Below are 17,784 nucleotides of genomic sequence, written 5' to 3'. Positions count from 1 at the left end.
TGTTGCAGCCTGTATTCTACCTTATGCTTATGGCTTAAAGAAACAAGCTATTTCATGTTACTATTAAAACATTAGCATTATTTGAACTCAAGAATTATTAAAATTAATGAGTTTATTTCAAGTATATGAGATGTTAGATATTTTGATAACATGAGATACTTTTATCAGAATATCTTCAGTTCTTCCAGGTGTGAAGCTCTGACTTGTATTATGTTAAAACATGACAACAGAGTATTTTCTTAGAATATGTCTGTAAAAGTTGTAATAGAGGAATAAACACAGGCTGGATTGCATTTTGGTCTAAGTTACCTTTAATATTAAAACTAAAAAAAGTAGGTCATGCTGGCAGAATGTGATGGATTTTTCTCAATAACTCCGGGATTTATTGGAGAGCCCTGAGCTTACAACACTTTGCCCTGAATATCAAACACGCTCAGAAATATCAGCTGACCCAAAACAGAGATTTTCTGCATGGATCATTATCAGCCAGGATTTCTAGCATCCTTTGCTCGAAGGTAACCAGCCATGCTTGGCATTCCTCACTTCTTGCTTACAACTTTGAAAGCCTTCGAACCCCAGTTTTAAGGATGACTTAGCTACCAGATCCACATCATGTAGCTTGGCAAACGTTTGTGTGTCCTAAAAAGAGAAACTGTAACTGAAAATGCTGGGACAACCTCACTTGGAGCCACTGAGTATAATCCAGTTTTGTGCTGCCACTAATTTAAAATCAGTAAGAGAAGTTGGGGGAGTCCCATGTTCATTTGGTTTACATACTTCATACATGAAGTTCAGAGCATTGCTCTTACATACGCATAAGATCTTTATAGAGTTTTCAGTGTTTCCTAGTAGAAGACTGATCAAATGTTGCTTCCCTGGAACGGCTTTTCAGGTGTGTTTTCATATGCCCTTTGATAACAATATTTGTTACATGCATTATACATAGGCTCGTCGTTCTGGACCACTTACTGATTCAGACCTAGACTTAACAGAACTAGAATTTTTATATTACTCCTAAGTAGCAATGAATTGCTTCCTCACTTTCTTCAATACAGACACAGTAGATCATCTTCATTGCTTATCAAAATTTTCTCCACTTCTTTTACCACATTTTTTGTAAATTAAGCATTTAGAAAAAGACTAACTTTATCTGAAACCTTCTGCAACTTTGTACTGCTTTCTATGGATCTAAATTTTGTGTACTTCTAATTGTACTTTTCTATTTTATTTTTCTATAAAATTCCATAATTTGGCAGAAAGAACAAGAAAAAAAGAAAAGCTCAGAAAGGTAGATTTGCTTAGAAGCGAAAAGTGGTTCTTACCTTTACCCAAGAATTTGGAGCTTGGAAAAGGGAAGCCAACTTACCTCCGGCATGTTCCGTGGGGGGGTTTTCTGGGTATTTTTTTGGGGGGGTGGGGTTTTCTTTTTTTTTCCTCTTATCTCTTACTATGAAGAAAGATCTACAGGGGTTGAAAGTGCTTTGAGAGTGTCTTTGCAATGTGCCTCTGATGCAGTGAGCCTGGCCTTATGTGAATAGCAATAACTCATCGTTAGCTATTAAAAAAAATCAATCAAACAAAAAAACCCCAACCAAACCCCAAAATTAAAGGGGAACATTGAAAGGTGCTGAATAACTAGAACTCCAGTTTTGCATAAGTTACAGTTTAAGGAAAAAATCAAGGTACTTCATGAGTTGAAGGATGAGGTATTTTTGAAACCTGTTCAGTTTTAGTAGTCGGTTTAACTTCCATGATCTTCTTGCCAAGCAGTCATAGCAGGACACTGCTGGAAAATGTTAAGCATGAGTTGTTTGACATACTTTGATTAATTGCTTATCAAGAAATAAATTCATGGTTTTCTCACGCTATCTAGAAAAACAGCTTCATTTAGCACAGTAAAGTTTCAGTATTTGCGTTGGATGAACCAAATTTTTTATTTGCTTGTGCCATATTATAGATGTTCTTCTATAATGCTGCAAACCACGTACATATGTATATATTTATTTCTTTGTTTGTTCACTGTTTTCACAGACACTTCCATTGGGCCTGGGAGATGGACAGCTCTTTACCTGGACTGATGGCTTGAAAAGGAAAGACTGGCATGATTATGAAAGCATTCAAAAAGACGCTATGCGTTCAGGTATACATAAGTTCAGACCAAATTTAAGTGGTTTATTCATTCTTTCTCCATATGGTTGTTTTTTCTTTTCAGTCAGTTGAAAAGCATTCATAACAGCCTTTTATTGATTGAACCATGTCACAAGGAAATAAGGTTATAAACTAAGGGGTCAGACCAAGCACAAAAAACTTATCTGAAAACAACCAAGTGAAAATAAAAATAATGTGGGTTTTGCTAATAGCTATGTAATGATTGTACAAAGAAATAGGTAAAAATTTTATTAGCAATATTTTTCATGTTGAAATCAGTTGTTATACTGTGACCAAATATAAGCAAAAGTCTTGGTTTTGAAAGGTACATATGTTACAACTGAATCTGAGTTGTCCTTAAATCAGTGGATAAAATCTGAGTCCACTACCTATAACTGCCAAGAACATCCAAGGTTATGTTAGAAACAAACTTTTACCGTTTTACCATTGTCAAACTCCAATCCTTTAGTCTTGCTAAAGCTACTTCATTTTGTTCTGACAGTCTAAAATTATTTGAAAATGGGAGCAAGTTGAATTTGCAGACACACTGAAGGACACTTTGTTACATTGAGTAATGTAATTTTAGTGTACCTTCACGGGCTGTATGCCATATGTGCAAAGTTTTCTGTCATCAGAGCACGTTCAGATTTTAATCTTTCTTTTATAATATAATTTACAACTATTCGACGTACGATGAATTAAATTAAAAGGAAGGAAGGGAAACAGCAGTTGAATTGAAGCTTAATCAGTGTCTGAAAGTCATTATTTTACAAAGGCCAATCTACTATTATAAAATAAATTATGCTGTCTTGATGCCACTGTCAGAAGACAGCCAAAACATGCCCCAAAATGCCTCTGTAACTGAATCCAGTTGACACATTCATAAGATTTGGTAAGTACTTAATTGTGCAGAGGCCCAAACCAGTAGAATATTTCAAGTATAGGTTAATTTTACAAACCATTTTTCCCTTTCTCTTTTGAATCCTTTTGATCACTAACTAAAAAAAAAAATTATCCTTTCCTCCCACATGTGTTTAGGAGGAAAAAAGGTGAGAAGGGGAATAAAGTTATTCTAGGCATCTTTGGAGTTGTCAGATGTCAATGTTAATTGTTTTCCAAATTGCTAAGTGTAAAATCACAAATATCTAAGAGACAATGTACAGAACAGAAGAAGCAGGCATGTAGAAACATGCACATATGTAGGAAATATCACATGTTATTTGGTTAGAATGGACCTTTTTGAGGGATGTGCACTGACGCTTTGGCAATGTACTTTTGATTCCTAAATGTAATGTGGACTGCATATGTTTTGGAAAATAAACAGTAATTCTTACGATCATCTGATGGGTAGCTGTACTATTGCCGATATAATGCAAGCCACTACATGGAGTCGACTGAGGAATTAGCAAAACATGTTATGTAGCTTTGTAATTTCCATTCCTACTCCTAACATTATAACTGTAGTAGAACGCCCTAGTATGTGAATATTTTTTCCAGTAAACTTCTATTCTTGGTAATAGTAGTACTACTACTTAAAATATTCTGACTTATTTTTCTTTTTATTGGGTTCCTTGTGATAGTGTGTGCTTAAGAAATACTTTTAAATTATTTATATCCGTCATTATTATTCATTAGCTTAAATAAACTTTTGATTATTTTTTTTCTTTGAAAACTACAGTATTGTAATACAAATGCAATGCTAGAATATCTCAGTGCACTCTTCTGGGACATACTATATAATTTCTGTCCCTAATAACAAACCAAAAAAGTAGCTGAAATCAACTTTTAGTTAAAAATCAATCTGAAGGCATGAAATAGCAACAGTGAAAGGGCTTCTCAGGACATTTTAGGAAAGGCAGTCAATACTCGTTACACAGAAAAGAAGAAAGGAGTGAAGTCTTTTTTTAAATTCAATTCAGCAGTTTATCTTTACAGCTTACAATTTCCTAAGCACTGGGAATGTGAATTTCATAAATCTAATTATGGAGAGGTGCTAGTTTCTCCATGACTAGTTTTTCTGTTTCAGGGCCAAATGTTTTGATCCCCTTTTCTCCCCCAAATTGAAGCCAATGTTCCTGAATTTGAGTGGTCTCTCCTCAATAGAAATAAATCAGTAATTTTAAAGCTAAAGAGAAAAGAGTTTTGCAAGACTTGCAGAAAAATGGTACTACTTCTATTTGTTTCAAGTGTTCTAGCTCATCTTTTTTGGCTCTAAAATTAAAAATGGTCTTGCATAGAAACACAGAATCATAGAATCATTAGGCTGGAATAGACCTCTAAGATCATCAAGTTCAGCCATCTACCCAATACCACCATGCCCACTAAACCATGTCTAGAAGCGCTACATTAACACGTGTTTTGAACACCTCCAGGGATGGTGACTCCACCACTTCCCTGGGCAGCCTGTTCCAATGTTTGACCACTCTTTCAGTAAAGAATTTTTTCCTAATGTCCCTCTAACAGACATCGAAGTGGTTTAAGTCCACCATGAGGATCAGAGCTTGTGAATGTGAAGCTGCTCCTGTCTGTGTATAGAGGGCCTCATCCACTTGCTCTTACTGGTCAGCTGGCCTGTGGCAGACCCCCACTATAATGTCACCTGTCCCTGCCCTCCCTTTAATCCTTGGTCAAGCTCTTGGTCAGCTCCTTTTTCATCCCTAGGCAGATCTCCAGCTGGATTCTCCAGCTGGTCATTGACAGAGAGGGCAACACCCCCTCCTCGTCTCCCCTGCCTGTCCTTCCAAAATAGTCCGTATCCTTCAGTTCCACAGTCCAGTCACAGAAATCATCCCACCACGTCTCCGTGATGGAATTTGTTCGTGCTATAGATACTTCCAAGGTCATCTTCCTTAAGCTGAAACTATTTGCTGAAGTCTATTTGAGTGGAAAAGCCCCTTGTGGACTTCCCACCTGAGAAAACAAAGGATGGTACAGATGTAACCACACCGTAGCTGCTGCTTTGTGTCACTGTTCCAGCAGTGAGGGGCTGAATCTGTCCAGTGTCCACTTGTACCACTCATCATTTTTATTTAACGTTCTTTGATAGCCTAGAGTCCCACTCTGTAAGATATCAGTTTTGTAGCAGAAGATGCATTAACTAGTAGGTACACTGATAATCTAAAGACCTGTGACGTGATTCATTGTGGATGTTTCTTGAGATAAAGTGCTTAGTTTTGGAAAATATCTAGCTTGTGTGTTAAGAACAGGAGAAGCACATCTGAAGCTGTTCCATGTAGCAGAGTCCACGCCAGCCTCTTCACGTGTGCAAGACTACATCCAGACATGGACATCAGATCATCTTTTTTTAGTGCCCTTGTGGATTGTTACTCTGTTCTCAATGCAGAAGCGACGTACTCTTAGTGGATATATGTGGGGGGGTGTGTATGTATATATATAGTCTGCTCTACTGCTAATGACATTACAGAAAGAAATAAGCTCCTCAAGGAGGTACACCAATGTAAGATGTAACAGGTGGTATGGCCTGTAATTAAGGCTGCAGTCTGGGAGTCTATAAATTTAAGTATCATTTCTGCTTTTCTCACAGGTATTTCATTTTCTCTGTGACTTGATTTCTTGGAAAGACATAACACTTTCTGGCTCTGTTGGGGATGTTGTAGGATATTGTTTCTTACTGGTGGAGAAAATGCAAAGCAGTCTTTGGAGTCTCAACAGCTCATTTGTCCAACAGCTGTATTTTTTCCTGTGCCCTAGTAAAAATCTGTACATTAGCATGTGATGTGGGACTGCACTGCTATCCATTTTGCTTATCACAGCAAGGTCCAGTGGACTATGCACGTGTTCCTCTGAGATATTGCCATGATCTTACTGGTACTGTTGCACAGATGCCCAAAACAGGAATTTGCTCCTACACCTATGCCAAGCTGTATCTTGTGAACTGGAATTGCTAATATACAGCCACCACTGAAAGTAAATGATCATCCAGTGTGCTTGGATTTTCCTCTCTGACTTCAATCCATGTGTCATTTTGATTTAGAAAAGAAAAAAAAAAAAAAAAAACCAACAACAAAAACCCAACTAACCCAACTGTATAATCAACAACTTGCATTTTCTGAAGTTAACTGGACACGTGGATGGGTTAAAAATTCCCCACTGACGGATCTGCAGATAGTTACCATGTGAGTGATTCCGTCATCTCCAGAAATGATGATGCAATACCAGCACAAGTGGTTACAATTTAATGAATGTTTTCTTAGTAGTCAAATGCTAGGTCAGTGAAACAGATAATTCATGCCATCCCAGTTAGGTCATTTTCTTGCAAAGAAGAAATGACTTGGGGATCCACAGGTTACTTGTAAAGTATTTTCTGGCATGAATAAAAAAAATAAAATGTTCCTAGATAGGTGTGGAAAGAAATTGATTTACATGATACTAGTAAGAGTATTATTTAGTCAATGTAGATAGAATGCCTAACCTTTCTTAAAGAAATTATATATGGATCTTTGCAGAATAGAGAATATGTTGAAAGCGTCATGATGTTTAGCGTTGATGTTTTCCAAATAAGACATCCCAATTTTTTATTTCAAAATTATGCTTTTTCTTGGAACTTAGTTGTTTTAAAATCCCAAAAATTGAGTGGTGGGGTTTTTTTTTAAATTAGTTATTTATTTTTTAAAGAATTGATTTTTTTCTTCATCTAGAAAATAGGAGAACAGTTATTCATGCGTTCCTGTTACCTTAACCTGCAAAGAACTTTTGAAACTCACAGGGCAGCCAAATGAGACACAGGAATGATATTGGTCCAGGTGACTGAGAGATGAGTCTGTTTCGGTTGAGAAGGTTTCCTCATACTTACTTGTATTGCTGAAGGTTGTTCATGAAAAAACAACCAACCACCGCAAAAAAAAACACCAAACAAAAAGCACACCAACAAAACCAAAACAAACAAAAAACCCCAACCACACTGAGACAGTATTAAAGATATTTGTGCTGGATATTATGCTTTCGTTTATGTTCCTTAAAAGTCTAACCAAACAGCACCCCTATTTCAAATGTACATATAGACAGACTAACCAGCGTCTGTTCCATCTGTTATTGGAAGGAAAGACATCACCTGGTTACACTGTTCATTTAGGAAATACATTTCTTGTTCTTTTCAGATACAAAGATAAATAACCTTTCATTATAGCCAAATTTTTCATCCTCTACCCATTGTCACTGTAAGTAATTCCAAATCCAAATTCCAATTCCATTCCAAAATTTCTAATTTGGTCTGGAATCTTTGTAGCTCTTTGGCTGCTATGATAGAGTGATTTTGACAGGTTAATTGTATATTTTTTGTACGCTATCATGTTTACTCTTGCTTTTTTAATGTGTTAGGAAATGCACCAGAACTACTTCTCTAACACCAATCAATTTTCTGTTCTACTTACAGCTTATTTCTCTTTCCCAAGTTTTTAATTGATTTTCAGTATTTTTCAATCTCTCTGGGTGGAAATAAGACTTCCAAAAGAGTTCTAAGAATTTTAATTGGTTAATTTTGATACAAGAATGCAAGAAGCCAATAGAGGGAATGTGCTTTTGGGTTGCGGAAGGACTAATTGCTATACTGTTGGTAGAACAGAGAAGTTACCCCATTAGTTGCCAGTTATCCAAGCCCTGATTTACTCAAAGGGAGAAAGGAGCATTTAATGACTTATATTAAATATACTGCTCATCAGTACAGAATAGACGTAGTGAAATGAAAATTATTTCATTCAGTCAACCCAATCACTTCCATTTTTCCCTGAATACTATTCTGGCATTACCTCAAATCCAGTAATTGAAATATAGGAAAAAGAAAGCAAAAGTTTACCTAAAAAAAAAAAAAAAATGTAATTCCTGAGTAAACAGTTATGATAAATACTTAAGGAAGAAAAAAAAATGTAGTTTAATTGTTTGCATTTGCTGAAGTCATTAAGTTAATCAGATATTACAATGGAGGGGGAGGGAACAGAATAAGCTAATCAGAGAAACTGACTTTATTGGAGCTGATATGTCATGCCTTCTCTTTTGAGAAGAAATCAGCATTTAAAATAGGAGCTGTTTCTGTTAATTTATTTTCCTCTGGGTATACAACTGATGACATGCCTTGATGAAGAATATGCTTAATTTGCATTAAAAAAGATGAGAACTATAAACAAATTCAAATCTTACATCTGTCATAATTTTTCGTTTGATAAGTAGTAAACAATGTCTTATATATATCAGAAGAGCATTCTTGCATTGCAGTTCAGAGTTGTGAGTGCACGCTATAAATGCAGCTTGCGTAGTAGTAACCTGGGCAGCTACCGGTATGCATATTAGTCCAGTTACAGCAACACTGTACCAGGGCAGTGTAAAGCTGCCTGCATCTCTGGATAGAGTAGAGATCCTGGATGCCGAAACTCCTAATTTTGCCATTTATCAGCTACTGTGACTAGGCAATTTTCTTCGTTTCCTCAGAGATCTCACTACTTCCCTTCGGTTGTCTTGGGAGGACTCTGAGGACATGTCTGTTCATTTCAGGAGCATGGCAACTGCTGTGGCACCAAAGGCCACTGATTTTCCAGGCTTTCTGTGCAGAACTAGGAGTCTGAGATCCCTGAGTGCTCCCATGAGGGATGAGGTTCACAGAAGAGAGCCATGAGGGCCTAAGGTAGTAATTCAAAAGCATCCATGAGAAGAAATTCTGGTGATCCTACCTCTATCTTTGTCCTGTGTAGTGAAACTAAGAGTCCTAGAGAATCAATGTCATTGTATACTCTGTTTCTGAAAGTTATTTTACCTATTTCCCCTCAAGAAATGCTCAGCTTTATGTGCTCATCGATTATAAGTAATAGCAGTAATGATGAATTACAGCCCTTCTCAGATGAGAGGAAGGATTCAAATGTGTAATTCTTGGGCTTTTATAGAAGTACAGATTGAATGTTTATATTTAGATACGGTGCTATTTCTGATTATGAAAAGCTGTTTCTAACTACAGGTGATAGCTTTCCCATTGCAAAATACTGCAAAAGGGGAACTGTTGGAATAGAAAAATGGAAACTTTCCAGCTGAGCAGAACTTATGGGAAAAAAAAATGTTTCATTTCTGAAAAAAAAAAAATTATCCTTTATATTAATAAAATTAGTGGCCAATGAATTGATGTAGAATGATTACATACTGCAAATTCCGTAGTGGTTTTTTTTGTTTTCAACTTCTGTTCTTTAAATACTGTCTTTTTTTTTTTTCTTTATAATGGCTTGGAGATATTTTTGACTGCTTGCATGTGTATACTGAAATTATTGTGTTCTATAAGGGGCATTGAAAATTCAGGGTAATTGGAAGGAAATTTCTGAGAGAATGCTAACAGGTAAGGAGTTGTGTTTAGAGCACTAAATTTATGAAAACCTTTGTCTTCAGAAGAAGTTGGTTAAAGAATCGATAAAGTGACTTCTAAGATGTGACTGTCAATACTTTTATGTTTGACTCTTGAGGCATTTTGCTCCTGTCTGATAATAAGATCTCAGAGGAAAATAAAACTTCTAGAATGTAGTGTATCACCCACTGGTTATCCTAGCAGTTATCAAACCATTTGCACAATCTTTATTGCTCCTATTTGTATATTTAAATAGCAGGTGGAAGCCTTATGTGGAGGGAAGTAATGAAGGTTTTAATTCTCTCCTATATTCAGTATAGTCTTTACCTTTCTGCTTCAAAATGTTATCTTCTTCAAAATGTTATCTTGTGATAGGAGGGTTCAAAGATCTTGACCTTTACATGCCTCAGTGCAGGCATTTCATAAAGATTAGTTCTGTAAACAGACAGTATGCTCTATAGTTCTACAAACATTCATACACATTAGTTCTGTAAACAAACTAAACAGAGACATTGAAAAAGAAGTGACCTGGATATGTTTGTGATAAAAATGGAAATAGAATGAAACCTGCATTCTTGGGGTGGAATGTTACAAGAAGGCAAAAGAAATCAGGAGTACTTTTGTACAGCAGTAAAAAGTAGTGAACACCTGAGATTTGACTTCTGTGTGACCTAAAGAAATTGTGCACTGGTGATTTTTTTTTTTTCCTATCACTTCTGTTCAAGAATTTTTGAGAATAAAATGCAGTAAAATAATTCCCCCAACTTCTGTGATTAATCCTTATCATTTTGAACAGTGCCCATTCATAAATTCAGAAGAACTTGTCAAAGCAAAGCCTAGTGCCAGAGTGCCTCTAGAAGATATGAGGCAGCATCATACAGATAGCAACAATAAATGTAATTCCCTGTTGGTTATGAAAAAATTGTTCTGTAATACTTATACAGATAAATATGATCAAAGCTGTGCAGGGAAAGAAGCATATTCTAAAGTATTTATTTACTTATCCCATATTTCAAATGGGATTACACACTGGGAATTCTGTCAGCATTATATATTGAACGAATTTACTAAATTTAATTTAGGCCTCTGAACTTGCAATTCCTCTGGAAAGAATTTGAAAAGTTGCAATATAATTGGAACTGTAGTGGTAGCCAAGTCTCAATAAACAGTAATAACCTAATTGTCTATAGCATTAATCGAGAATATGCTTCATGCAGTTTACAATGTATTGTTTTGTAAAAGGGAAAAATGTTCTTCAGTTTATCTTAATGCAAGTCTGACGTGATTAAAAATTTCTGAAATGTAGTGTTAATCATTGCTTGTCAAGGAGATGGCATATAAAAGATTTATAGTATGAAAGAGATGGTTACAGTCTACTGCAGTTATGTAAAGTGTTTCACATATTAAAACACATTTGCTCGTTAAATATAAAGTGCTGTAGACTATGATCTGATTCTACAACTCTTATTCAAGCTTAGTGGTCTGGATGTCCTATTGAAAACATTAGATCAGTTTGGAGCCAGGTGCCAAACACAAATAAGAGTATTATACTCTCAAATATTGTTTTGGAAAGAGAGATTTTTTTCAGTGTTGCCTTCTCCAGAAGTTTAAACCCTAATACCTGGAAAATATGGTTTGTTTTGTTTTGTTTTGTTTTGTTTTTTCACAAGTGCTTAAGTTTTTCCTGGGATGACTACAAACTTGCCTCCTCAGATTGTGAAATGGCATCTCACTACATTATTTAAGTGATGATTTGGAGTTAGTACACATCCACACTGGATCTGAAGTTATTACCTAGTATTACACTGTTGCAGAAGAATCCAGGAAGCATAAGGCTGTGGCTGTTTAGCATTAGTCAGAAAACTGTGCACATGGTAGAACTAACTCTTGCCACTTAAATCTATATGTAAAAAGGAGTTTATGTGTGGCTGTAAATCGGAGTCAAGCTTCCTTTTTTTCTCACAGCAAAGACTTGAGTCACTTCTTATAGTTGAAGTTAACTAGGTTCTTCCCTGCCTCCCCCCTACCTTTGAAAACTCATCAGTGATACCACTTAAATGTAATTGGTAAGCTATTTTTTAAGGACTACCAGAAAGGCTAAGGAATAGAACTTCATAATAGAAGACGGAATAGAGTTCATAATACTTCCCTTTGACTTGTAAATTAGAGCACTGAAAATGATCTTCAGTGTACCCTTCTGTACTGGGCATTGGCATGTTGATTTTTACCGTGACAGACACAAAGAAAGAAAACTGTGTTTCCAGTAACTTGACGTGAAATGTCTATGACTACAGTGTAAACCAATGATACATACTCTATATTGAAACTAATGTTCAAATTTCAAGAAGTGCTCTGTTACAAAAATGATTAAAATAGCTAGTCTTTCATCTCTATATTTTCATCTGTGGGGGAAGCATGGTGTCAAATCTTTAACAGACCAAACTCTGCTCTCTCTTCCCTTGTGTTTGAATGTTGATCTCAATGCTTACACAATTTTAAAAAGAAAGAGAGAAACAAACAAGCCAAAGCATAAATAATATTTAAAGAAAACACCAAGAAGCAGATCTGCCAATTAACTTGTGATAGTCCCAAGTATATTACTGCCGCTTCTTTATGGTGGCAAAGATCTGTCAGTGGATTCACACCAGTAGTAGTGATGAAGTGCTGATGTTGGTGAATGTATTTGATGTGTAATACTGGGGGTCTATTAGAGTTACTGCCTGAAGTAAGTGAAAAAGAAGGGAAACTCAACTTCAGAATTTTTGAGGTGGGGCTTTTTAGGTGGGCAGGGTGTGTGTGTGTGGGGAGGTCTTAGCTCAAATCTGTCTTTTCATTTATCATGTGTAATCTAAGGTGTTTTATTTTGGGGCACTGCTAGCACCCTGTTGTCTTTCTCCTTTTGCTTAAACTTTTTCAGGACTATCAAAGTGAAATTTAATAGGAGTTCATCTGTAGATACTAGTTTTCTTTTTTTTTTTTAAAGAGAAATATATTTTGTAGTAGTTCTAGAGAAGGAATTTTATCTGGATAATCTTCTAAAACATGTGGCTCATTTGCAGGGAGAGTTTGAAATGAGCAATTGAGAGACCTTCAGACTAGACACGTCATTCTGCAGAAGGAGGAGGAGAGCTCTATACACCATCTAAATTGAGCTGGTTGTCTCTTGTGATAGGTGTAAAAATGATCAAGTTTGTCAGTTCAGGGCAATTACTGCTTGACTTGGTGGCACAAAGAAACATTGTTTTATTTTGAATTTCAGTTTCCATTTGTTGCTTGTTTTGCTATGAAAATCCAAATTCAAAGAAGAAGGGGGGAAATGAATCCTGACTAAACTGTGGCAAAAGAGCTGGAACAAGTACAGCAATTATAGTGTATCAAGACTATATTTTCAATTCAGAAGCAATGACAAAAGGGAGGTTTTCCTTACTATTTTTGTATTGTCTTTTAAGTTTAAAACATGGAATAAACTGCTGTCAACCAGCTTTAAGGACTATTTCTTTTTAAAAATTTGAGGAAGACATTCCTTTAACCTGAATCCAGGTCAAAAGACCTATAAGAGGAACTACAATTTTAAAGGTTTGCCAAATGATTGACCAAGACTTTTTTTGGTCTAACCTACATAATAGTTGAGGGAATTTCCTATCAGCATAGTATGCCATATGGTGCCATATATTACCTACACACTAGTGAGTAACCTTGTGTGATTCTGTGATCTAGAATACCCATGATGATAATCACAAGCATGCCATTCCAAAGAAATTAGAAATCTCTTTACATCCTAAAATTCACCAGTTGCTTTCCTTAACATTGTGATTGTTAAGGTTCTTCAAGAATGATGTATAATGTATTGCTATATGATACTACCTATGTGCTTCTATTTGACTTGATGTTGTAAACTTAGATTTTTTTTTTCATGGAAAATACAGTTTAGCAGAGGACGTAGTTAAATTCACCAAGACAATTTTGGAGTATTTTTTTAGCCCTTTGGCCTTCAAAAGGCCAACAAGATGTTTGGATTTAAGAGTCATTCCTGAAAAGAGCAATAAACACTGCCTACTTCCCTGTCACAGCTTTTTTCTTTTGAGGATGTGAATTAAGTTTGCAATTACAAAAGAAGTCTAGTATAGTTATCTCAATGCAGTTTATGACTTAAATATGTGTCAGGTGACTTTCCTTCCTTCTCCTTCCAGTTTTCATTAAACAAGCTGACGGAGGGATATTGTACTGGTGAAACAATTTGACATCCAGTCAATATATATGAAAAGGCATGGATATGTGATTGTTTTGCTGTAATTTGCCTTATAAACACTAGCTCATCAAATGATGCTCTGTAATCACTGCTGCTCAATGAACATGGCTACCTGCTGGCTGCGGTTATGTGACAAAGTTGTCTGCCTTCCATCCTTGCAGTGGATTGGTATCTGGGAGAATCTGTCCTCCTTCTAACAAAAAGAAAGTAAAAAAAGAATTCATATTTCCAGAAGTGGGATTTCGTTCTGCCAACGTGCATGAAATTTCTGCTGTCTACAAACTGGAATCAAACTCTTTTTTTAGGCAATCATAACTAAAAGGCCTGCAGGCGATGTTGAAATGTGAATATTAAGACTTGCCAGGAAATAGAATGCAAAACGAAACTAACTTTAATGCTCAGCTTAAAAAAAATAATCAAGGTATATTTTTTTTTATTGCTTAATTACTTATTCTTAAAACTTGGAGACACTCTTGCTTTTGGTATTTGTCAGTTAAATGATAGCTAAAATAATTTCAGGTTGCCCTGACTATTACTTCTATTTTACATGCTGATTAACTGGATAGCATGTAAGTGTTTTGGAAACTTTGGTCAATGTCTGTGAGGCTACTGATGCTTCTAATTGTTCCTTGCACTGTTATTTGGCAGCTTACAAAAGGTGAAACAGATCCCGAAACACAGTGAGTACTGGTGTATAAATTGGGGAAGGAATAGTCTCCAGATAGTGAGTTGCAGACACAATAATGCTGATTCCCTTGTCCTCCCAGGTCTGCTTTCCTGCTCTTTTCAGGAAAGTCTGTTCCGGTTATTGAATACTTTGAGTCACTCTTCAGCTATTTTTTTTAGTTGAGAGACTAATCTAATTTTAATATTGCGCAGAAAAATTAAAAGAAGCCTCTAAGTAAATAACATGTTAGTTTATTTGTTTTTTCAAGGTATTTTGTTCCTAGCTTTTACTAAAACAGTTATACTGGGAAGAAATCCAAACTTCATATGCTTCAGAAAGAAGAGTGAAAGCTGTGAGTTGTTAAAAGTTCTAGAGGGCTGACTTTTTAATTAGCTGCCATTAATCAGTAAGTTAAGCAAGTTGCTAACATACTGCCACTTCAGTGTGGTATTTAAATGACTTTTTCCCCCCGTTTATATAACTATTAACTTTTTTTTAAGTTTGTAATAAACTGTGATACAGACTATATTTTCATCTTTTTTTTCTGCGGAATCTGAAGATTTACATGGAAGTTACGAGACTCCAAGCATTTCTTGGCAACATCATATACTCTAATATTTTTTCATTTTGTGTCTGTTTTATTTAGTGGATAATAATTACACATCTTAAAAATAATATTAAGGATACTGATAAAAGGCTAGATTCTTGGCTACAACTTTAGACCACTGGTGTAGTTCAGTTCAGACCTATAAGAGGCAAGCTTAATACCACAGTTGTAAGAACTAAGTTCAGAAGCTAAATCCACATTTTGAGAAGCTCCTTTAATGTTAATCTTTGAGAACAGCGGTCTTTCTGAATGTTTGGATGAAGAACACTTTATGTTTTCAAATATTCCTTGGTCAACTGATACAACCAAAAGGGAAAAGAGAGAAGGAAAGGAATTGATTGGAAGGTTTCTCATTGCTTAGTGGGAAACCTGAATGTACTGTGTAAGGATTTTTTTTGTCATTCATTTATTTATTTTTAGGAAAGACCTTAAAGGCATCTTGGAAGATAGGTTCTTTCAATAAGTTTAAGTGTATTTTGTGCATTTTTACAGACCATCTGGATGATTAATCTATTGTAAAGGCAATGAACTCATTACTAGTGATTTCTGTCAACCACAGGTCTGATTTTAGCAAAAAGATCATGGATTTTGGAAAGTGTATTCTGAAAGTACAACTAAAGGAAAAAAAATCAAGACTCAGTAATTTGAATGAATATCAAAAATTGGTAACATTTTGAAATGCCAAATGTAACCTTATACAGAAAACCTTCCTCAATGTGGAATGTCAAATTCTTAATCCAGTCTGAGTCCTCTGTCCTAATTTCTCTCAATTTGAACAATACACAGTAAGGCTTTTCATGTTTTAAAGATTCATTTTTACTGTTTAAGAAAGTACAGGAAAAATTAAACATGCAGAAACACTTTCTGTAAGTTAAAGCATATCAAATTAATGCAGAGATGAATTAACAGCAACAAAATAGACAAGCTAAGTGGGAATTTTTTCTCTGGAAAATATGAGGAATAATGATTTATTTCTGCTTTTCTAGTTCACGTATAGTTGACAAATTAAAAAGGTGGAATTTCTAAAACAAAGCATCAATTTAAGTTAGTCTCTGCTTTATGTCCCGGTCTTCAGTTACCTGTGGTAATGGAGAGCTAGGGAAGTGTGTATGCTTGGTCTTTTAGCGTGCTTGCTAAATATTCCCTCCTTACTCCTCAAGAACTGGATTTATTGAAGTGCTTTTATCACACAGACAAAAGTAGAATTCAGAATTACTGTGTACTGTGTAAATACATCATGAATCTGCATAGTGGAGTTTAGTATTTTTAATTTTTTCTTAGTGAGAAAGAAATTTCTAGGGAGTTGTTTTATATACATCTGAAAGTTAAAGCTGTGTGCAGTTGAGACTTTCCGGGTTGATATTTCTGTCTATGATAAAATGAGAAAGCATTGTTTTGGTTCACAAAGAGGATTTTCAACTTGAATGTCTATCCTTTGATAATGTTATTTAAGTTTTGTCATTTATAAGATTTTGAAAAACAGAAATAGTAATTTTAAAAGTTTGGTTTTCAAAATATATTTTTGATTTACTTCTTTTGACCCAGACATCAACAAGATGAAAGAAATTTGTCAAATACTTTTGGCTGAATCTGAACATCAGTTTTCCGCAAATTAGCTTTTTCAAAAAAGTCCTCAGTGGGCATATGCTGGTTCCTGCTGAATTATGCATAAATATGGGCCTTGGGATAAATATTGTGTTCTGTAGGTGATGAGTTGTCCTTTGGAATAGAAAATATTTTAAACTAATTAGTTGAAAACATGTTGAAGGTGATTTTTTGAGTCTCCACATCTGCCTCTGCTTGATTCCACAGCATATATTGACTGGAAATTTCAGTCAGCTTTAGTACAGGAAATTAATGCAAATTTGTGTCAGGGATTTGAAAAATAGTTGACATTAATTAGACTCCTGTTATTCAGAAGGAGGTGGATCAATGGCAAGGGATGAAAAAAGCTGTGCTCGTAGCAGGTCAAGAATTAATTTTAGTTCTCCTTAACACAAGAATGTCAGTCAGTCATAAGGCTCCTTCAAATGAAGAATGTGTTTTAAACCACAAAATGAATGATAAAAGGCAATATTAATGATTGCAGCATTAGTAGTATCCTATAAAAAGAAGGAAAGGCAGACACTGGGAAGTGTGGTAGCAGTGAGTATATGCAGCAGTGTATGTAGTATCAAAACAGTTTTCAGGAGAGTAATGTATCTGATTTGCCAAGAGGAGAAGAGCATTGAGATTTAAAGTGTTGCTTTGGGTGTGGTAGAAAAACATGTATTATAAGCAAAGCAGAAGGACTAAGGTAGACCAATCCCAAGAATGTGACGTAACTTGAGTTTCCATTGTTTATCTGCCATAACTGCGCCTTGCAGTTACCTTAAAATGTTATTACAGTTCCCTCAGCTTATATTGCTTGTCCTGAGGATAAATCTCTGAATTTGGAGGGGGGTGTACCTGTTTTTTTATTAAGCAAGATAATTATTTGCATACGCAGCTTCAGTTTCATATTAAACCAATTGTCATCTGAGAAATATGGCGCTGTATTTTATAATGCATAAATCCAAGTGGACCTGAAGAAGAAATAAAATGCATATATACTGCCTGAGGAAGTTATCTTCTTGGCCCTTAGTGTGCAAACTCTACTTGCTTATGAACGCTCTTCTCAGCTTTACAGAAGGAAGAAGGATGGCCTTGTCACTGAATCAGGTGGCACACTTCTTATTCCTGGTCTGCCTTAAACTTTTAATGGTGAATATTTACTATCTCACCATTTAAGAATGGAT

General features: G+C 35.4%; 1 protein-coding gene across 1 annotated transcript in view; it reads left to right on the top strand.

The window, feature by feature from the left end:
* The window catches only part of GALNTL6 (polypeptide N-acetylgalactosaminyltransferase like 6), a 477,188-nt gene that overhangs the window by 169,508 nt on the left and 289,896 nt on the right, over positions 1-17,784 (top strand). The window contains exon 2 of the mRNA XM_086464318.1: positions 2,032-2,140. Within this exon, the coding sequence (XP_086320444.1) occupies positions 2,032-2,140 (109 nt within the window). The remainder of the gene's footprint in view (positions 1-2,031; positions 2,141-17,784) is intronic.

Source organism: Leptosomus discolor, chromosome 4 (assembly GCF_034619465.1).
Source record: "Leptosomus discolor isolate bLepDis1 chromosome 4, bLepDis1.hap2, whole genome shotgun sequence".
Taxonomy (NCBI): Eukaryota; Metazoa; Chordata; class Aves; order Leptosomiformes; family Leptosomidae; genus Leptosomus; species Leptosomus discolor.
The sequence above is the reverse complement of the archived record's forward strand: the minus strand, read 5'-3'. Positions and strand labels throughout refer to the sequence as shown.